This window comes from Strongylocentrotus purpuratus, unplaced genomic scaffold (assembly GCF_000002235.5).
Source record: "Strongylocentrotus purpuratus isolate Spur 01 unplaced genomic scaffold, Spur_5.0 spur5_contig_866, whole genome shotgun sequence".
Classification (NCBI taxonomy): Eukaryota; Metazoa; Echinodermata; class Echinoidea; order Camarodonta; family Strongylocentrotidae; genus Strongylocentrotus; species Strongylocentrotus purpuratus.
The window spans coordinates 1,207,539-1,230,274 of record NW_022145575.1 but is presented as its reverse complement, the minus strand read 5'-3'; the positions used below and the strand labels follow the sequence as shown (position 1 = coordinate 1,230,274).

The window sequence follows — 22,736 nt, the reverse complement described above, 5'->3', positions numbered from 1 at the left end:
CTAATGCCACAGGTTCAAACCCCTCCGCATGAATCAGAAGTCTACATAACAAATATACTTTGCTAGGAGCCAAGATGGGATTATCCAATTGTTGATGCATTTAAAAGTAACAATATACACTATATGTAGGAAATCTCAGGCAGAAAAAATATTATAGAGTGTGTCACAGAGTTTTACTCTTCAGTATCTAATTCTTTCTTTTCTGAATGCCTTAAGTAGAAGCACCAGGGAGAAAAATGCTAAAAATACCTTTTCATTTTTGAGAGAAAACAAAATCACAGTCTTCATATTGACAGTTAACATTGGTGTCCCTAAAATGCATAAAAGCCATATATTTCATGAGAAAATCATATATACAGGTAAAAACCTATTGCAAAATGATGACTAAGCACTTACCTTAATGAAACCTTGTCCTTTTCCAGTGCAGTAGACTACAACCCTGTTATCACGTGATAATGTTGCCAAGAGGCTCCTTCAAAACATAACAACCAAATCACAGAATAACAACATAAATCACGAACAACACATACTTCAAATAACTATAAATCAAAGCATATAAATTATAAAAATTTAAGATGCTTTAAAGCACTTGAATGAACAAGAATGTGTTTTCAGTATTGGGGGGTTGAATAGAAGAAAAATAAATCATTCATAATAGATAAATCATTCATAATAGACAAATCATTCATAATAGATAAATCATGAATGATGACAAAAAAAAAAAGACATGGGGCAGAAAAACATTGAATTGAATTGAATTGAAGGTCAGGAATTATCTCCCTTGCTGGAACACCCAATTTTATGTTTCCATCACAAACTCTTTCCCATTTATCTTTGTTACAATATATTTACCTCTCTTGGTAATCAGACACTGGAGAGAACTTGACAGTTTTGAATTGTTCTGAATAAGGAGATACTGCATCTCCTTCCAACAATAATCCATTCAAAGCGAACCGCTGCTGGATATCTGTTGGACAAAGAGATTTTTAAAAAAGCCATGTGTTAAAGGGGAAGTCCACCCTGATATTACGTTGGTTTTGATAGAAGCAAACAATGAGAGGGACTGATCGGTTAAAGTTGAGCAAAAACTACTTAAAAAACAAGAAAGTTATAAATAATTAAAGGTGCGATCAATCAAACACAAATTGGCAACTCTGTGACGGTCTTGAGAGCTCTCCTCCCATTTGCCTTGGACTAAAAACAATAGTCTAATCATAAGCAGCTTCTATCTTTATTCAAAGTGAAACATTTTGTATAAAAAATTGAAACCCCTCTTTAGAGAAACAATATTTGGAGCTGAGATATGTTGAATACAGATAAGCCTGTTTAAATTTTTGTTCATGCTTCTTGAGTGAAAGAAGCTCTTGAAAAAGCTTGCCGGAAGCTTGTTCGACATAGCAACAAAATGGATTCCATCCATATGGATGTGATTGAGCATAGCATGTGAATTAGGTAGTCAGTTAAACACCTGGGTTTCTTGAGAGAAACATGTATAAATCAAAAAATACATTTAGTAAACAGGTCTACCCCAGTATGGAACCCCAAAAATACGAAGCAAAATAATATCAACCTAAAAAACTGTACCTGGCATTCTATAGGTAAACAGTCAAGCTTGGGTTCTATGCATACCCTATTCTATGCTAGTGTTTACGCCTACATTAACTAGTCTACTCAACAAGATATTTTAGTTATCACTGAGAATGTACAAATGTATTTATTTTGCGATATATCTCTTTGCTCGCATTTTGAATACTGTATAGCCACATGGAACCCCCTACGTTTTTGTTGTTGTTGTTGTGATTAATGGCGTTTCCATCATCATTCGATGATTTCCGCCATAATTGGTACACTTTAAGTAAAATACATGTCCCAAAATGGGGATAATCTAAACTACTTACATGATCCTTTAGGAAGTTTCTTGATCTCTGCAGTCTCGACTCCAACATCATAAAACTGATGATCCTCTTTCGTATCCTTCACTATTTCCTTGGAGAAGTTCAGAAAGTCAAATCTGAAAGAGGGGTTAAAGGTTTGCTCCTGGAAAGAAGAGATTACAAATATTTCATTTATGTCAGACTTGGGCTCAGAATGATAATGATAGTAATAATTATAAGAATAATATTAATTAAAATGTGTAGAGTCTACATAGACCCTAGACTATTTAAAAAAAAAAAAGTTTTAAAAAAAGTATAAAATTACAAAAGGAATAATGCCTCCTATTAAATATATGCCCTTCTCCTCGAAGGAAATTAAGACTAAGAAAGGGCACCGGATTGAAATCTAAGAAAATGGATCTAGATCCAGACCCTAGTCTTTAATCTAGATCTAGATCTAGAGGATCTATACAAAAAAATATCTGAGATAAATTGAGAATCTTGTGATACATATTTCTGTTGCTTCCAGAATTTTTTAAAGCAAAAAGGTAGAGCTAATGCGGGGCTTGGCTCTCTCTCTGTGACTAGGCCTATATATAAATATTATATATAGGTCTAGAGTAAAGGACCCGGTTTTCGGCCATTTAAGACAAAATCTATTTTTTGGACTCTTTACTTCCTATTTATTATCATTTCTTGTTCAAATCATGAAGTAAATATTATTATTATTTAAACAAAAAAAAGAATCCCAGAAAAAAATCACGAATTGCCATGACAACATTCGTTTCAATTTTCACTGTTTTGGAGCCGATTATCGGCATAGCGAACTAGTTTTCGGACGCATGTACAAAGTCAATAGGAAGCGCTCGCGCGCGCTGTGCGTTTCCGCGCTGATGTATAGCACAAGCGGGCGGAGCAGGTATCCCACGCCGGAGCTCCCGGGTGCTCGCCTGGCCGAAGACAGGCACAGCGGTGATCGGAAGTTGGAATCTGAATTAGGTCTAGACAGACATATTGTGTGTGCGTGGCGGGGTCCGGCTGCATTGATTTAATACATGCGATGAGATACTTTTGAGCTTGCGACCAACACAAAATCGGGCTCTAAATCTGAAAAATACTTGAAATAAAGCTCATTTTATGGTACCCATATTTCTTACATACACGCGTAAGAAACTCGATTTTTCAGATTTGGGTAGCGGGACCGCCGATTACATCGCTAAAATGTGATATTTTAGGATATATTTTCCATTGCAAATGTGGTTCTTCAGTGACTCTGGCATGGTAGGTCTATGGTATGTGTGGGATATGTGATATGCTATTATGCGATGATTTTAAAGGGATTTTACCATGCAGCCAATGGATCGGCCGAAAACTGGAGCTGTCCGATTACCGGCTCCTTTACTCTAGTATTATGAATTAATACAATAGTCTAGCCATTTATTTTTGTCTCTTTTTTTGTAAAATTAAAAAACAAACAAAACAAAACAAAGAAAGAAAATGGTAAAAGCCTTCACTGAAAGTGCATGCATGAGGCTCATAATGGTCATCCTTTTTAATTATACATCAAGAAACATGCAAATTGCATTGAAACGCTAAAAGAAATGAACATTAAAAATACAATGCAATGTCAATGACAACAATGATACAATCGCAATGAATAAGAACACACACTGACACAGAAGCAGACATGTGGGACAGTAATAAGCTTATTTATGTGATTAAAGTTCATAATATTAATAAAGGAATAACATTTACCAAAACATAGACATATTTATCCGTAGCAACTGCTATCCTATTATCATGGGACGAAGATAAGACGTCGATACATGATGAATTCTCCACCAGATGAATGTCGGGTTTCATGATATTCATCAACCGCTCCTTGAATCTGGCGACCACAAGTTCAGCGACCAATTACGGTGTCTTCAAAAGGGTAAAAAGAAAAAAGAAAAGATAATTTTTCCGCTCATTTTCTTTAGATGCTTCTCGTTAGAAAATGTAATGAGTAATGAGTAATAACTTCTGGCTTTTTGGTGGTACATTTCACTTGTCGGAGGAACATGTCTTAACCTTATTGTTTAACTTTAATATCGGCTCTGTGGTGCTCTGTATTCTGAAAATGTTCGGTCATTTCGCCCAACAGCTTCAAATCCCGAGTACGCAATCTAAAATGACTTCTGGCTTTTTGGTGGTACATTTCACTTGTCGGAGGAACATGTCTTAACCTTATTGTTTAACTTTAATATCGGCTCTGTGGTGCTCTGTATTCTGAAAATGTTCGGTCATTTCGCCCAACAGCTTCAAATCCCGAGTACGCAATCCAAAATGAGGTGCCTAACTGTCAAGGCGCCTTTATTTTGGCCGACATTTTTTAATCTTAGCTGATAACATATTCTGAAAGAGGGAATTTCCAGCTTTCTGGTGGTATAGGTCACCTGCCGGGGGAAGATGTCTGGATCTTACTGTTTAACTCTAGAGTCGGCTCTGTATTCTGAAAATGTTCGGTTTTTCCGAACAATAGCGTCATATCCCGTTAAAATAGCATTCCAAAATAAGATGCCCAAATGTCAGGACGCCTGAATCTTTGGCCGACATTTTTTATTCTTAGCTGATTACATATTCTAAAAGAGGGAATTTCCAGCTTTCTGGTGGTATAGGTCACCTGCCGGGGGAAGATGTCTGGATCTTACTGTTTAACTTTAATATTGGCTCTGTATTCTGAAAATGTTCGGTTTTTCCGAACAATAGCGTCATATCCCGTTAAAATAGCATTCCAAAATAAGATGCCCAAATGCCAGGACGCCTGAATCTTTGGCCGACATTTTTTATTCTTAGCTGATTACATATTCTAAAAGAGGGAATTTCCAGCTTTCTGGTGGTATAGGTCACCTGCCGGGGGAAGATGTCTGGATCTTACTGTTTAACTTTAATATTGGCTCTGTATTCTGAAAATGTTCGGTTTTTCCGAACAATAGCGTCATATCCCGTTAAAATAGCATTCCAAAATAAGATGCCCAAATGCCAGGACGCCTGAATCTTTGGCCGACATTTTTATTCTTAGCTGATTACATATTCTAAAAGAGGGAATTTCCAGCTTTCTGGTGGTATAGGTCACCTGCCGGGGGAAGATGTCTGGACCTTACTGTTAACTCTAGAGTCGGCTCTGTATTCTCGATTCCACAACGTTTCTTTCACAATGCAATCGCATGACCATAACTGGTCTTTACCTTTAATAAGACGGAAGACATTATAATAAAAACTTTCTCATAGGTTTTACGACAACCCTACGGTACACCCGACTGTGACCTGTACTTATAGCAAAGAAGGAGATGAACCATTTGTATATCCTCCTTGGAAGAACCCACTGCACAATACCGACGGTGTAATGCGGGCGTGCACGTGTGTGAAGTTAGCGACTGTAATATCAGCTAGATCCTCATTACAGTCGTGTACAAGTAAGTAATTCATCATTACGGTCGCTAACTTCACGCCCCGCGCGCGCCCGCACCCTACTGTCGACAGACTATGCGTGTACCAGTGTCCTTTTCCATCTTCATTTACTGTATACCGGTTTGAAGACACCATAGCGGACAATTCTATTGTTATCATGCCGTCACGGTTCGATGCACACGAGTGGTCGCTTAGTTGTGGTCGCTAGAAGTAGTCCAATTTCATCGTCTACCAAAGTAAATTGCTCCTTGAACCTGGCGACTAATAAGCCTCCGACTAATAAGAAGGAAGCTAGCCACCAATACCGTGAGCTGTAGTGTCTCCGAATCGTCCGATCGGAAATGAAAAAGAAAATTGTGCACGTCTCGGCTGCTGACGGTAAAAGGCAAGAGGAGTAAGATATTAGATTGTTATGTTTTTAAAAACTATCGTATGACCTGGGGCGTCGCTAAAGAAAGGAGGGGGGGGGGGTGGGAGGGTTGGGGGATGTAACACCCCCACCTATCAAGATATTGTCGGTGAAATTGAGCTGCAGTCGGGAAAAATGAAGGGGAAAGGGAAAGAAAAAAAAAAGAGAAGAAAGAAAGAGAAAAAAAGAGGAAGGAGATGAAAATTGGAAAAGAAAAGAACAAAAATGAAAAGAAAAGAAAGGAAACGAAAGAATATGGTACTGTACCCTAATTTTTATGATTTTCAGGTGAATATCAACCAGACAAGAATCTCACATAACAGCAAACAGGGTGTAGTAAAATGTATGTACTGTATACTTTCCGCGTCTCAAGTTGTTTTGGGGACACTGACTAAAAACTGATGAATGTATTATGTTTCGTTGTCATAGTGCAGTTTACCATTCCATGTGCTTCCTGCTTTGAATTCTTAAGTTTGAATAAGCATGTGTTTAGTATTACAGTATTACAGTAAGGCTAAAGCGTGTAACTAATGTATGTAGAAAGAAACATGAACATGAATGTTTCGCATTTTCATGAAAGACAATTTTAAAGAGATTTATTAAAAGTAATACATTTCATTTCTATAAGTTAAGCAGGTACTTACGTGGTGATATTTTGTACAATAATGGTATTTAAAGCTACTATGTCCCATTTGCAGGCCAAAAAAATGAAAAAGTTAAATTCCAACTGCATTTGAAAGATAATACTAATTTAGAACTTCCCTAAAAAAGTTGGGGCTTGAAAATGTCTTCAAAATGGGAAAATAACGACTATTAGTTGTCGAATCGACTTTAGGGCTATAGAGCCCAAAAGTAATTGTACCGAATGGTCATACGTTTTATGCTGCGCAAAGATTCAATCAGTTTAATCTTGGCCATCACAAGAAGTGGGTTATTGATGTAGACAAATGCTCATGTACCCTTTACAACTCTTTTTATGTATGTTATTACCAAAGAAGAAGAAAAGCCAGTCAGTCACTCAATAGTGTCTGACAGTGAAGTCTAGCAAGTAAACAGGTTTCCTTGCATAATTTGAATATGAGGACACTGCTAACGTTTAGATTTTACAGATAGGACATACATGACATATTCATAATTCCTGCAAAGTTCTACAGCATTTGAGGTTGGCTGCAAAAGGGACATAGTACCTTTAATGTATCATATTGACAAGAACCAATCACGTAGGGAGTAACAATATGGTACATTAAATATCAATAATTTATGTTGCCTTTAAATTCAGAAAATGAAACACACACTGGGTCTCTGCAGTCTGCATGCCCGAACCCATGGACGAATTATAGTTGTTGATTGGTTAGTTGTTTATTGGTTAGAAAAGACTGTTGATTAGCTTGATTTCAGAATGACAGAGTCTATGATAATCATTGGATAACAATAATAATACGATATTTATACTGCGCAAAATAAACATAAGTTTCTCTTTGCGCTGTACAAGCATATATATAATCACATAAAAGGAATCAACACAGAGAAATATACAAATCTTATACTACTAAAATGACTAACTTAACATAGTAAATAACATAATGAAGAGATAGCTAACATGGTCAAAACAAAGAACGTAAGTAAGGATAGTTTAAACTAATTAATCAAGGCCAAAGATAATTACAAAGTTGATCATGAGCTTTATTAATACCTTCGAAATAGATCATAAAAAATACAATAAATATTGTGATAAATCGTGCAGGAAATAAATAACCTGCAATAGCTTATTTGAAAAAGAAAAACACATTCGTGTGATCTTTAGAATGTCAAGAGCGTGGAGACGGTAGAGCATACTTATATACTAAGAAAAGCCAGGGTTATCTGAACCAGGTGTGAAAAGGATATAGGACTATATAAGAAACTCTCCTAGAGTCCTAGTACGATTTTTGGGTACTCAGAAAGAATAGGAGTACACAGGTTGGTGGGTCGTGTCTCGTGTGTGTGTGCCAATGTGTAGTCAACAATAATTATTGTGTGTAATTTACGGTGTAAAAAGGGATTTTGACTCAGTTTTTTTTCATTTTCTTCATAAATTTTGTGACTTTAACCTTTCAGAACCTAGAGATTAATTCCCTTTCCTCCTAAAAGAAAAATATATACAATCTTTTGTAATTTCTCCAGATCTATTTAACTTATTTTTTTAAACTCATAGATCTGTGTGAATGCCAAGCCATGTGACACATGGAGTCATGAACTACTACTACTATATACAACTCGGCTATAGGTCGAAGGGGTTGTCTCCGAAATTGCAGCGTCTTTGGAAAGGGTCTCTGCTCATCATTCGTCGCTTGTCTAATGTCGTCTATAGTAAAAAAGGTAAAGAACCGTGGAAAGAAAATGGTTGTGTGCCCATGCCTTGAACCATAATGCATGACCCTACAGAGGAATTTTTCCTGTTGGGGGCCGGGGGAAATTGTAATGAATTTTTGACAATTGATTGCATTTTCTTCGTTTTGGGGGATTTGTGGAAGGGGCCGCGTACCCTAGCAAACACTGCGCACAGTCATTATTCAGGGGCTAAGCAATGGCCTCGTTACTGTGAGGCCCCAGGATAAAAATCGTGTCGATCAGCTATATATTAGTGCCCTTTTATGAGGTATTAATCCTCATTACTGTCAATTATGACAGACCGTCTCAGACCGTCTGGTCCTGCAGGTAAAGTTCAAAATTTTTACACGCTTTATTTAAAATTCAACAGGTAATAAAACTTGCCCTCGAATTTATATACACAACATAACAAAGGTGTGTGCCACGGGCAACGGGACACAGGGTTCGAACGTACACAGTGCAATACTTGAGCTTCATGATAAAGGAGGTCAAAAATATGGGGGGGGGGGATTTGATATTGTGTCCCCTTCCCTTGATTTTTTTTGGGGGATGTCCCCCTGTTCCCCCTATTATTGACGCCCATGCATTGAAGTAAGTTGAAATCTCAATAATTCTTAAACATCCGAAGACACTGTAAACTACACAAAAGGAATAACTGCTATCATTCAAAAAGCATTAAATCAAATCAAATCATTTATTTTTCATTAAAAAAACAAGTTACAATTATTGCTTCTCCACAACTCATTTCAGTACATGTATTAATAGAGGTCGAATTATGCATAGGCCTACATGCAAGCGCAAATAACTCCTTATATGTATATAAAAACAATGCAAAAACATATAATATAAAACTTAATTTAAACATATAACAGCAGATAATTTAAGAAAAGATAGATAGAAATATATAATTTAAACTAAAATATGTGTGATTCATTAGTTCAAGACGAAGTCGTTTACTCTGCGTTTGAATTGTCTTATTTTCCCCTATTCTTATGGTTAACGGAACATGAGAGTAACTATACAAACCAAAAATCAACCAAAGGCAATTACAGTAGTTTTGTCCGTCACCTATAATGACATGATTGAAATGTGCATATTACTTAATCCGAAAATGATTTTTTTTAATGGGATGTATCGAAATTGGCCTTGGGTTGATTTACAGGTTATTCCATAAATCAGAGTTTATCATTTTTATATATCTAAACACAAGAATAATTATTTCATACTTTTGATGTGCGACCATTAATTTGAAGGGAAATTATTTGATGACATCGTGAAAAATTTCCATGTCAGACACCAAATGCCTACTGATGCACCAGGGCCAGTACTATGAATTACTTAAGTTATGTATATAGCCAATGCCACTTACCTTGCAGCTATAATTATAGCTCAGTTAGGTTTTGTAAAGGCCCAGTTATAAATGAAAATCCACCATCCAAGGAAAGCGTAAGCATGATTAGATATATATCAAGTTTAAATCTCAAATAAATTTCAGTCCACAACATTTTTCAATTCAGTTTATTTGATTATTTCTTTAAAAATATATAATACCAACGAAATAAAGCAATTTGAAGTAAATATACAAAATTACATATCACAGAAATACACCTACACATACATATATAGCTGACATGAGAAATACAAAAAGGATTGATTATAGTGGAGGTGACGGATTAGCAAAAGTAATCGGAGAGTCAGGGCTAATCCCAATTTTAGTACACTTAAAATTAGTAGATTAAAATAATTAAAAGTGAGTAAATTATATCTAGTACTGTACATACATTACAATCGAAGGTGAGAGTAGAACGAACACATGACATCAGAGAGAAAGAGAATATGACATATTAATAACCTTAATTGTTTTTAAATACTTGTTAAAATGAATCAAAACCTTCGTGTAATAATATTGTAGAAATACTTACAACATGCACACTCACCCACGCACCCACGCACCAATTCATGTTTTTCATGATATAGGCATTTCAAGTATATGAGAATGTAAAAAAAGGTATACTACAAATTCGACATGATATGGTAATAATCAAGCTACAGGCCTACATTTGGCTATATCGTGATGGTGTCAAAATTGCTCCTCGTTCGCGAGATATAGAAAGTCGAAAGAAGTATTAATTTTGGACAACATTAAACGTTAGCTCATTAAAAAGAATTGCGCCCATAACTACGCCTACGCCGATCTTTTCAAATACGAATAAAATTTACTGTAAGCCAAGCTACCATAATAATTTTGAGGAGGAAAAAAAAAAGCATAATTATTGAACTGCTTTTGTTCTTTTACGAATTTTGCCCAATATTTCAAAATCACAATTTTTCATTGAGGTAAAATTGAATAGGCTATTATAAGTTTGCAATCCAATGACTTGGAATTATCATCAAATATAAATTGAAACCGAAGAAAATTAAACAATTTAAAGTATTTATATAATTTCGTATCATTTCAGAGATAGCATACGACTTCAAAACTGCAAGTGATTATTTTTTTCAATCTTTTCCACTATTACATAAAGTTTTTTTTTAATTGACTCTCATGAACTTAGGTCATTTCCACACCATCTGGTTCTACATGTAGTTCGTAACGAAAGGGAACGATAGTGGGTTGGATAACCTTTTTCAGCCTCTGAAATGGAGAAAAACAAAATGAAGAATTATTGTTGAATATTATTGAATTATTAACATGTTGAAAGGCACTAATGTCCACACACACACACACACACACACACAAAAAGGATTTTATTGTAACGCAGCAATGTGAGGAGTGAAGCCCCCCCCCAAAAAAAAACAAAAGAGAAGAGAACATGAAGAATTGCACTGGAAGAAGAATGGTTTAATAATTCTTATGAGAGTGAATTTCACTATTTATCTGACATCATGGAGTGGACTTCAAACGAAACGAATATGGCTTCTCTAGTACCACTTTGAGGTTTGAACCCGGCCCCCCACTCAGTGTTATTTAGGGTACGCATATGCTCGTTCCCTATTTTTTAAAGCACCCCCTATCTGAGGACTGCCAACATTTTCGAACCCCCCTTTCGCGGGCTTTTCGCGGCCTTTTCCTGCTTTGGAGACCCCCCTAAATCAGGAAAAATGCTCAATGTACCCCCATAAATTCGGAATAATTTCTCAGGAGTCCAAAGAGATGAGAAAAAAGAAGAAAAAACACCCCTTTTTTGAAGAAATCTCCGGGTGAAAGTCAAATACACCCCTTTTTTTACAATTCTCGGGCCGGACTTTGTCGCACGAAAAGTACCCCTTTACCGGACATTTTGGCAACACGCATGCGGTCATTCCGACCCCTGAGTGGGGGGGGGGGGGGGGGGGGGCCGGGGGTTTGAAACCAAACTGTTCCTTTCCTACTTCATTGCCAATGTGAATTTTGATTCTGTTGAGAATGATCTTTAAGAGCAACTTGCTTGGTTACATGGCTCATAAGGCTAATTGTCCGAAAATCTTCACATACAATTACCTTAGGCTTCTTTTGGAATTGGCACTTATATACCCCCCCCCCAATAAAAGAGAAGAAAGTGAATTTCCGTTGCTCAAAGGGAAGCCGTATTCCCTTTGACGATCACCAATTAAAAGCCTGTTCATAATCTTACCGTCATAGTGGGCCCTTCACCTTTGATCATGTGATAGAAGATGGAGTAGACCGCTCCTGCGGGAATGCACACCATCGACGAGAGGGTCATACAGAAGCCGAGCCCGTCGGCCCATCTCGGGTAGCCAGGGAAATAGGACAGCGGGGCCCAGTACACTATGTTGCCGATCCAAACGAGCTGAGAATAGAATGTATTTTACACGATTATTTGACAAATCTTTTGTTACCCTCTCTTCAAATTGGTTTTAATCACTCATGTGTGAAATATGCATCATATGAGTTCCATGAAATGAAAGAGGAGGATCTAAGCTTACCAATTTATGTGTCATTTATCAATTATAATTGTGATTAAGTTATAGTAAAAAAATTGTCGGTTTCGTTTTTTCTGGGACGCACTGTAGAGTAGAATAAAGAGAAAGTCGAGTCCTGCTTAATTCGAGGTTTAAATATTCATTGTGAGCTTTCTTATTTTTTGTCAGTTTGGAAGCGTATCCGGACACCTACCCCCTGGACATCCAAACCCTAGGGCAGCCACCACCTAGGATGACTACCCCCAGACAACTACCCCCTAGGAAAACTACTCCCTAGGACAACTTCCCCGGACAAATACCCCCAGACAACTACCCCCGGACAACTACTCCCGGACAACTACTCTCTAGGATAGTTGTCCGAGGGGTAGTTATCCTAGATGATGGTTGCCGTAGGGGTATTTTTCCGGATGGTAGTTGTTCGGGGGTAGTTATCCGGGGGTAGTTGTCCGGGGGTAGTTGTCCTAGGGGGTAGTTAACGGCGCGTACGGAACCCAAATCAGACTTGGGTTCCTCGAGCACCTTATTCTACTCCATGCAATTACGATGCGTCGACTAGTTTACTAGTTTTGTATCTAGTGAAAGAGTATTTTAACTCGCAATATCTCTTTATAATATTGTTTGAAGCTCAAATATTCATTGTAGTATAGCAACTTGAAATCCTTAACATACAATGCAAAATATATCCTATTGATTTCTACACTTTAAATGTCAGTAGAATAAGGGCCATCTATATTCGGAGAGATATTTACCAGAGCAATAATAGGAACAGTGACTGGCCAGCAGATTATGTACCATTCAATCTGTTGCCATTTCAGCATCTCGGCAATGTCTCGGGAGAACCTTCTAACACCTTTATTAAAAGAAAAGAGGTAAGAATGGAAAATCAAAAAGTTACACATTCCTTTCAATACTTTGATAATTTTCGATAATCTTATTGATGCCCTAAGATGTCAAAAAATTACACATAAATCTAGTTTTTCTACGTTGTGACTGACCAGCTTAACGATGTACCATAAGGTGTCTCCATCTTAGAATCTCGACAATGTTCGATCTTTTATCTTTACTGATGATGGGAAAACAAGGAAAGTGAAAATCATTTGGTACGATTTAACGCATGTACCAAAATTGATGACAATTTACTCAATATTTGGTAAAATTAAACCCAACGAACATACATGTTCCATTAAAAAAAAAAACATAACAGATACAAATTTCGCCTCACTTGGGATCAGGGGCAGTTAACCTCCATTCAATGTATTGATTTGTCCAATATACAGTGCGTCCCAGAAAAAACGAAACCGAGAACTATCGATGTTTTATCATAACTTAATCACAATTATAATTATAATAAATGACACCTATTTGGAAATCTTAGATCCTCATCTTTCATTTGATGCAACTCATATTTCACGCATGAGTAATTAAAAGTAATTTGAATAGAGCGGAAACCAAAAAGTCATTTGGCGGGCGGTATCTGAATTTTAATAGGAAAATCACATTAATTTTCTAGAAAGTTCAATTTCTCCTCTTTCATATGACACCTCAATCAGGAAAAATGAGCCAGGAATAACAAAGTTCTGTTTGTTTAAAGTAATGCTTGCATTTCCATAATTTGCTCAAATGGGTTCGTTTTTACTGGCTGCCTGCCGTTGCAACGAACAGAGTTGACAAAGGACTCCGTTTCGTTGACGATCAGCCATGCACAAATAACACGAAAGACCTGATGCATGGCTGATTTTCAACGAAACTGAGTTAAGACTTTTGTCAACTCTGTGTGTTGCTACGGCAAGCAGCCAGTGAAAACGAACTCGTTTGATCAAATTATGGAAATGCAAGCATTTTTTAAAACAAACATAACTTTGTTATTCCTGGCTCATTTTTCCTGATTGAGGTGTCATATGAAAGGTCAGAAATTGAACTTTCTAGAAAAGTGATTTTCTCCTTGAAAATCAGATACCGCCCGCCAAATGACTTTTTGGTTCCTCTCTTCAAATTGCTTTTAATCACTCATGCGTGAAATATGCATTATATGAGTTCCGTCAAATGAAAGAAGAGGATCTAAGCTTTACAAATATGTGTCATTTATCAATTATAATTGTGATTAAGTTATGATAAAACATCGATAATTCTCGGTTTCGTTTTTTCTGGGACGCACTCTATACCTTCAACATGGGCAGTTGTTTCGCTCACATGTAGAGTTAAGGCTAATCCACCGTTTACACAGAAATAGGATACAAAACATGGTTAAATTTGGTGATGTTAAACTAATAGTCATACATAATAATGATTTAAATTGGGTAATGGCTTGTTTCGTTTCCTTATCTCTGATCAAATCAAAGAGAAATTTTTACCATAAAACCATCCGATGGCGATGCTCTCGAAGAAACATATCCAAACGATAGGGAAGGCACTATCCCCATAGTTACTGAAGAGCGTGAAGACGTAGAGACCACCCTAAAATGTAATCAATAATAACAACAAATATAATAATCATAATGATGATGATAATAATAATATTGATAACAATACTACTGCCACTGCTACTACTACTACTACTACAACAACTACTACTAATAATGATAATATCATTAGTGATAATCCTCGTCGTCGTCGGCGTCCTACAAGTCATGACTGACCCTTAGTGACCCTATATATAATGAAGTTCCAACCAATTCTATCCTGGGCATAGCGATTAGCTGTGCAGATGTTCATGCCAGTAATCTTTTTTTTAGTCCATCAGCTCATCGAACCTTTGGCCAACCACGTTTCCGTTGACCCTCAACGTGACCTTGGGTTATGATCTTCTCCATGTTGTCACCTTCTCTCCTTGATATGTGTCAAAATACCGCAACTTGTTATTATCTATTTTCTGGCATAGGGTGGCTTCCGCTTCAATTTTTATCTTGACAAAATCATTTGATTTATGAGCCGTCCAGGATATCCTCAGCATCCTCCTCCAACACTACATTTCGAAAGCATGGATTTTCTGCTGCTCCAAGCGACCACGTCTCTGACCCGTATGTAGCGATTGAAAAGACCAGAGCAATCATCATATGAATATTGGTTTTCCTTGAGATCTCTCTATCTTTCCAAATGTCAGTAAGGCTTATGGCAGATGATCTAGCCATGGCGAGACGTCATCTAATTTATGGTGAGCTTCCACCACCATCCACAATTAGACAGGGTTGACTACTTCGATATCCTCTCCATCAGCTTGAATATGATGTCCCTTCTTTCCTCCACATATCATTACCTTTGTCTTCTTAATAATGAGGTACAGTCCATATTCCTCACTGGCTTTTTGACTCTTTCAATAAGGCCCATTAAATACAGTATTGATAATAATAATAACAGTAAATATAATGCTAATGAAAATAATTATATTGATAATAAATGTATATAGTACTGGTTTCTTTCATAGCACTATATCGAATTGATGATCGTAAACTAAAAACTAATAACAAGAATATAATATAAACATCACACAGTTAACTACAATGTAAATACATGTAAATATGTTACAAGATACTTCTTGAACGATTCAACAGAGGAACGAGAACTTTGTCAAATCTGATTTCAAGTCGATCTCAGTAGAGGCAGGCGGAAATTGGCATAAACAGATTAATGAATGTTGGACGAAAATCTGACATTCCCAAGAAGGAAGTTATACATTTTATAAGAAAATAAAATATTTATTATCAGGCCGATATTATCATATACTCCTCTATAAAATAGAATTAATAAATGAATTCTTCATCAACAGCCCTCAGAAGTCTAAAGCTGTAGTGGTCAAGTGGAAACGTCTTCAGATTGTGGATCGAAGGGATCGCAGTTCAAGTTCTCCAACGGAACTAATGTCCTTTTGCAAGACATTAATCTACATATGCCACTCTCCATCCAGGTGTTAAATGGGTACTGGTGGGAACGAGTTCCTTGGATGCCATGTGAGCACCGAAACCGGTAGCCTCGCGGAGCCGGGGTAGGCACCATGAGCACGTACCGTGCATGGTGAATATGTGCCTTATAAAAATATCCAATATCAATAAGTTTATCATTGGTAGTATTATGTTTTCATTAATTTAATGTTCTTGACCACTAAATATCTTTACGTGTCGATATCGTACCTGAGTTACCATACTAAGGCCAATCAGGAAGTTTACAAAGCAGACTCCCAATACGAATAGCCCTTTATAATACCCAATCCGCAGCGAGGTAGGGAAAAGATCCAAGACAGACGTGATGAACGCCCCTACCATGACGAGCTAACGTAGAAAAAAGGATGATAACAAATTTTTAGTTCATGAAATGGGGAGTGTTGGTTGCGTTTTAAGGGAGAAAATTAATTATAAACTATGCTTTCACATCCACATAATTTTTTGCCGATATTATCAGAGTATCAAAACATTACATGATTTGAGAGGAATGAAGAATCATTTTTTTTCTCAAAGTTTTTGAAAATATTTAAGATGTTGAAAGGAATGACAAGGCTTAAATTAAGCGGATGAAAAAGGTCGAAACGGTTTAAAGGTTGAGAAAAAGATAAAAAGATTGAAGGTTGGAAATTGTTGAAGAATTTTGAAGAAATTGAAGAAGGGTTGGCCTTTTCGGCCATTACAGACCTTACACAGTTGTAATGTTGTAGAGGTTGAAAAGGTTATCAAAGTTAAACATATTTAAAAGGGCGAATGGGAAATAAATTATAGGTCTTACTATTGGGAAATTAAGTATAGGTATAGGTGAAGCAAATGCAATCTATAGATAAAGATTCTCGATCGAGTCTTTTAAAAAAAAAATATCAGGCATAGATTAAATTAAATTCTGTTTCAAATCAATACATTCTGAAACCTGCTTATGGTACAAATACTGTTAAATGAAAACAGTCGAGTTAAAAACATTGAAATTTAAGGATTTTGGTATGATGATCCACAATGTCTTTCTTATAGCCATTTCGTTGATAGACATTAAACTTGCAAAGGCTGATCCAGAGGGGGTCAATGCGGTCCAGACCGCTCCGTTTTCCTTGTCAGAGATTTGTAAGCTTAATTTTTGCTACACATCATGATAGAAAATATGTGATGATTTTTGTTTTTGCTTGTCAGATATAGGTATTAAGAGTAAAAAGGGCAGTAAAGACATTCTGATGATTTTGATGCCTCTAAGGGTACGTTTATGCTCAATTTTGAAGGCAGAATGAGCGATTTGAAACGCTCATCGTAAACGCTCATCGTAATCGCAGTTCCACGGTGTACTGTAAATGCTCTTTTCTCTGGCTCCTCCAGGCATGATTCTGGCTGAGAGCCAGGATCATGCCTGGAGGAGCCAGAGTAAGTGCAGTGCAAAGTCTGCACTGCGCATGCTATGTTGACCCCATTTAAACGCGTTTACAAATGATTGTGCGGTTATGCTTCCCCAGAATCACCGATTCAAAACGCACCTTTTCGTGAGTTTACGATCGGCGATTATGATCGCCGTTTTTCTGCGATTCTCCAAAATGAGAAAGGACGCAACCGTGTTTTGAACTAAACGCGTAACAAATGCCTCATTCTGGCCAGAAAAAGTTGACCATAAACGTACCCTAACTCTTGTCAGAATTCTGACCTCCGCCATCCCACTTTAGCCAAATCCTAGTCCAGCCTGTGTACCGTTTCCGTGTCGCGCGCCTAATCAGCTGATCAAATAACACACCCTCAACGTGGAATGTAGACCTAGCCATTCCCCTCATAATGTACCACCTGACCTCTAGATGTCAGTGAATGTACCCCGATAATGGACGGAAATTTGGGGGATCGCGCGATCAGTGGAGGGACCGCACTGTGTGTGGGATCGATGCGTGTGATAGAAGAATCAAAACAAAGAACGGACTGAAACTGGACTACCCCAATCCTTGTTCCTTCCCCGATTACCTGAGAGTTTAGCACAATCGTTAGGACCACTAGGAAGAAGAAAATTGCCGAGACCCTTGATGAAGGCATCGCAGCAAAAGCACGCGGAAAGACCTCGAAAATAAGACCAGGACCTAAAGTAATCAAACAAAATCAAAATTAATGATAAAAAAGAAAACGAAATAACTGATTTATATCAAAGGACGTACATATAAATATACAGAATGATAATTATTTAAGCAGGAGGGGGTAATCATTTTGACAATTTTCCTTACCACCAAGATGTATCATTGGTAGATTAATGTGGTACTCAGTAGCCCACAACGTATTAATTTCAAACGTTATACGAAACAGGGGGAGGGGACGGAAAGTCCTCAAGCTCCTCATAATCATCGGTTTTCGCAAGCAAGAATAAAATATACAGTTTTAAATGAAGTTAGTAATACCCCTTGTTAATTAATAACTTGTAAATTTAAGAGGGAAAGGTGGACTAGTTGCAAAAGGGCCTTTGTTAAATATTATTAGATGTAAGCTTTAATATGGCACATTTTCAAGAAACTTAGATTGGGACGAATGCATTTTCACATACCAGAAAAGTTACTTATTGGAAGAGGAGTTCGCCAGGGTTGCCTATTATCGGCATTACTTTTTAACATAGTAGTGGAAATATTAGCATGCAAAATAAGACAAAATAAAAAGGGATTAATATATTCAGTGTTGATTTAGGTATTGATAGTTTAAAAATTTCCCAATATGCAGATGACACAACATTATTTGTGGAATCTGTTAATGATATACAATATATTATGAATGAAATCAACGACTTTGGAGACTATGCAGGTCCGAAAATAAACTGGAATAAGACAGAAGTTATGAAACTGAATACTGTAGATAATTTTGTTCATGATAATGCCATTATATATACTGATCAACCTGTAAAATATCTAGGAGTATATGTAGGCGAAAATAAAAAATTGTTACAAGATTTAAACTGGAATGTAAAAATAGATAAAATTCGAAATGTATTAAATATGTGGAAAATGAGAGATCTTACTTTTTATGGCAGAATAATTGTTTTGAAAATGTTAGCGGCGTCACAAATTGTATATACCGCAACTGTTGTACCAGTACCAACACATGTTTCACAGATATTGAACAGACTATTATTTCGTTTCTTATGGAACGCCAAAAAAGATAAAATTAAACGTAATGTAATTATAAATGATATTGAAAATGGTGGATTGAATATGATTGATATTGCTAGTAAAATATTTTCACTTCGTTTGGCATGGATATCTCGTTTTTTTAATGATAATGGCTGTCATTGGAAAAATATGTTTAAATACTGGTCCGACAAAATAGGGGGTTTGCCACTATGTTTACATTTCAATTGTAACATAAAGGATATGAATTTACTATGCTCTAAACATAATTTGCCAGAATTCTATGTAGATCTTTTTTGTACTTGGTCAGAACTAAAATTCATTGATATGTTTAAAGTAAGAAATATTCCAAATGAAATTATTTGGAAAAATAGTAACATTACCTTTCAGAACAAAATACTGTTTTATCGAGAATGGCAAGATTAAATATACAAAATTAAAGAAAGCATTTCCACAGTGTTGGTTGGATAGATTAAGTTATGAATTTGAACAAGAATGTGATATTTCGAATATGATAGAAATAGAAACAGGGGATAAAGTGAATGTTTTTGTTATGAAAGTTAAAGATTACTATCGTTTGTTATTACGTAATAAGTCAAAAGAACCAAATATCATTTACTTTTGGAATTTCTTTTTAGATTTGGATAATGAATTTGTTTGGAAGGATGTATTTTTATTTAAATTAAAGCAAATTCGTAATAATAAAGTTAAACAATTTAATTTCAAGATGATTTATAGGTTTATTGCCTCAAAAGAAAACTTATATAAATGGCAAATTGTTAATAATAATTTATGCAACTCTTGTGGACAAGTTGACTCAACTTTTCATTTTATGTTATATTGCAAGGATGTGACTATGATTTGGAAAATAATATGTAATTTGTTATTTAATCTATTCCAAATAGAAATACAAATAGACCAGAAGATAATAGTTGTAGGAAAGGATATTGGAAACAAGAAATATTCACTTCTGAATATTATTTTAAATTATGCGCAATATGCAATTTATAAATGTTACGTCAAGAAGATTGTTAATGGTTCTGTTTACTACCCACATACTTTGTTTTTTGGATTCAAGTCGTTGCTAAGATTATTTTTAAGATATGAATGTGTTAGCAAAGAAAATAATACTAAGCTGGAAGAATTGTTGAATGTACTTTAATCTTTAACCTATGTTATGTTTCACTCAATTATTGAGCTATTAATGCACAAATGTATTATATTATGGAAATAAAAACCTCGCTTGAGGATAAGAGAATTTTTTTCTTTTCACATACCTACAAAAGTTGCAAACATAAGGGTATAAATAATTGAGTTGTTAACTGAATATACGAAAATATACCGGTAGCAGATTAATACAACCTCTCTTTCCATCAGTAGGGGAGTGATGCTAGGATTATGGTTAGGGTTAGAGGGTTGGAGGGGTGAAGCCCTCACCCCTCCTCACCACCAGTAGGCCAGTGGTGTTAGGGTTAGGGTTACGGTTAGTGGGTGGGAGGGGTAAAGCCCTCACCCCTCCTCACCACCAGTAAGCCGGTGGTGTTAGGGTAATAGTTAAAGTTAGAGGGTGGGAAGTGAAGCCCTCACCCCTCCTCACCACCAGTAGGCGAGTGATGCTAGGGCTATGTTTAAGGTTAGAAGGTGGGAGGGGTGAAGCCCTCACCCCTCCTCACCACCAGTAGGTCAGTGGTGTTAGGGTTAGGGTAAAGGTTAGACGGTGGGAGGGGTGAAGCCCTCACCCTTCCCCACCACCAGTAGGCGAGTGATGTTAGGGTTAGGGTTAATGTTAGACGGTGGGAGGAGTGTAGCCCTCAACCCCTTTCCCACTAGTAGGTAAGTGGTGATAGGCTTAGGGTTAAGGTTAGTGGGTGGGAGGGGTAAAGCCCTCACCCCTCCTCACCACCAGTAAGCCGGTGGTGTTAGGGTAATAGTTAAAGTTAGAGGGTGGGAAGTGAAGCCCTCACCCCTCCTCACCACCAGTAGGCGAGTGATGCTAGGGCTATGTTTAAGGTTAGAAGGTGGGAGGGGTGAAGCCCTCACCCCTCCTCACCACCAGTAGGTCAGTGGTGTTAGGGTTAGGGTAAAGGTTAGACGGTGGGAGGGGTGAAGCCCTCACCCTTCCCCACCACCAGTAGGCGAGTGATGTTAGGGTTAGGGTTAATGTTAGACGGTGGGAGGAGTGTAGCCCTCAACCCCTTTCCCACTAGTAGGTAAGTGGTGATAGGCTTAGGGTTAAGGTTAGGGATGGGAGGGGTAAAGCCCTCGTCCTTCTACCCACCAGTAGGTCAGTGGTGCTAGTCTTAGGGTTAATGTTGGAGGGAGGGATGGGTATAACCCTCAACACCACTTCCTCACTAGGGACAGCGGTGCTAGGATTAGGGTAGTAATGCTTACACTACTCTTACCTGCATTAACGGCTCCATTTACTGGGATTCCCTCAGTGGTCGCTACGAAGCCAACGAATGAAGAGACGATGAGAACACCGTAGATACTTGTAATCACATTTAAGTAGGCTACGATCATGCTGTCCCTAAAGACAACCAATAATGATTAAAAAAAATAGCCTTGAAGATAAAAATCAGTAATGATCATACAGGTAAATTGTGAAAGAAACAATCTAGAAGCAACTGAGAAAGGCTGATTATGGAGTACAAGAGAATTGATGTTTATAATAAACAAAGCTTGTAATGACATCAGTAGCAGATCTAGGGTTAGGCTTAGGGGGGGGGGGGGGATGGGTGATTCCCCATTTCTTCAAGGCCCCCTCACCCCTGAACAAAAATCGAAAGGCACGTATAGAAATGAAAGCAAGAACTCTCATGTTCCATAAAATCCCCTCCCCAATGCTCCCCTTTTATTTTCCTACAACCGCTTCAGCTAACATTAATAAAAAGACTCATTTTGCGAAATATCACACAGAAATCAGTTATGGGACTGCATATAAATGTTTGGTCCACACTTTTCATCCTTTTCTTGTGTTCATCATATTAGACGGCGTTTTAATAGCGATCCTTTTCAGGAGACATTTTCACTATGATATTCTTTCAAACTGACCGTATACAAAGAATTTTAAGCTCATAAATATTGTTCAACTTTCCGAAAACCCAACCTTCTATTTAAAAAATATTTTTCTTAAAGACATAGACCGTTAGTGGTAAAATTGCGGTTCAAGTGTTTTGGGTGCAAAATAACCATTCAATATTGTTTAAATATTGCCTTCAGAGGTTCTAGATGGCAGAACTTCAAACTAAATTCGCAAAAACAGAAATATATGCCCAAAATATGTTCAATGTTGGATATATATCTATATATCTATCTAGGCCGGATCGATATGATAATTTACCAAATGTATCAATTAGTAGGCGGTTTCCCGGCAAAATTTGTATCATCATGTATTAGTCAAATCATATTCTTTCAGATGATAAGTAATCAGAGCTTCCATTTCTTTTTTTGAGAGGGGGGCGTTTCCAAAACTGGTCTATACCTTTAAGACATACCGGGTAGAAATCGAGACAAATTAAAATCATCAAAATGAATGAACGTAGGTCTACCATATCTGAATTAAAAATACACTATGTTTTCTTCCTGCAGCTATGATCTTATTGCAGTATATATTACTTTCCTTGAGCGGATAATAAAGGTCATTCATCCGTGTTCTTTTCCA

The 22,736-nt window shown here is 36.9% G+C and overlaps 2 protein-coding genes across 3 annotated transcripts in view; both read right to left on the bottom strand.

The window, feature by feature from the left end:
* Positions 1 to 5,652, bottom strand: part of LOC756837 — a 32,755-nt gene extending 27,103 nt beyond the window's left edge. For both annotated transcript variants that reach the window (XM_011666431.2, XM_011666433.2), the window contains exons 1-5: positions 5,545 to 5,652; positions 3,630 to 3,741; positions 1,899 to 2,037; positions 853 to 967; positions 397 to 472 (exon numbers count right to left, since the gene is read on the bottom strand). In XM_011666431.2, coding sequence (XP_011664733.1) covers positions 397 to 472; positions 853 to 967; positions 1,899 to 2,037; positions 3,630 to 3,741; positions 5,545 to 5,549 — 447 coding nt within the window. In that variant the 5' untranslated portion in view covers positions 5,550 to 5,652. The remainder of the gene's footprint in view (positions 1 to 396; positions 473 to 852; positions 968 to 1,898; positions 2,038 to 3,629; positions 3,742 to 5,544) is intronic.
* A 4,268-nt stretch (positions 5,653 to 9,920) lies between these two features.
* Positions 9,921 to 22,736, bottom strand: part of LOC592669 (sodium- and chloride-dependent taurine transporter) — a 31,350-nt gene continuing 18,534 nt past the window's right edge. Inside the window, exons 8-14 of the mRNA XM_030974264.1 lie at positions 21,478 to 21,602; positions 17,931 to 18,043; positions 16,152 to 16,289; positions 14,379 to 14,481; positions 12,777 to 12,877; positions 11,718 to 11,894; positions 9,921 to 10,738 (exon numbers count right to left, since the gene is read on the bottom strand). Of these exons, the coding sequence (XP_030830124.1) occupies positions 10,655 to 10,738; positions 11,718 to 11,894; positions 12,777 to 12,877; positions 14,379 to 14,481; positions 16,152 to 16,289; positions 17,931 to 18,043; positions 21,478 to 21,602 (841 nt within the window). The 3' untranslated portion in view covers positions 9,921 to 10,654. The remainder of the gene's footprint in view (positions 10,739 to 11,717; positions 11,895 to 12,776; positions 12,878 to 14,378; positions 14,482 to 16,151; positions 16,290 to 17,930; positions 18,044 to 21,477; positions 21,603 to 22,736) is intronic.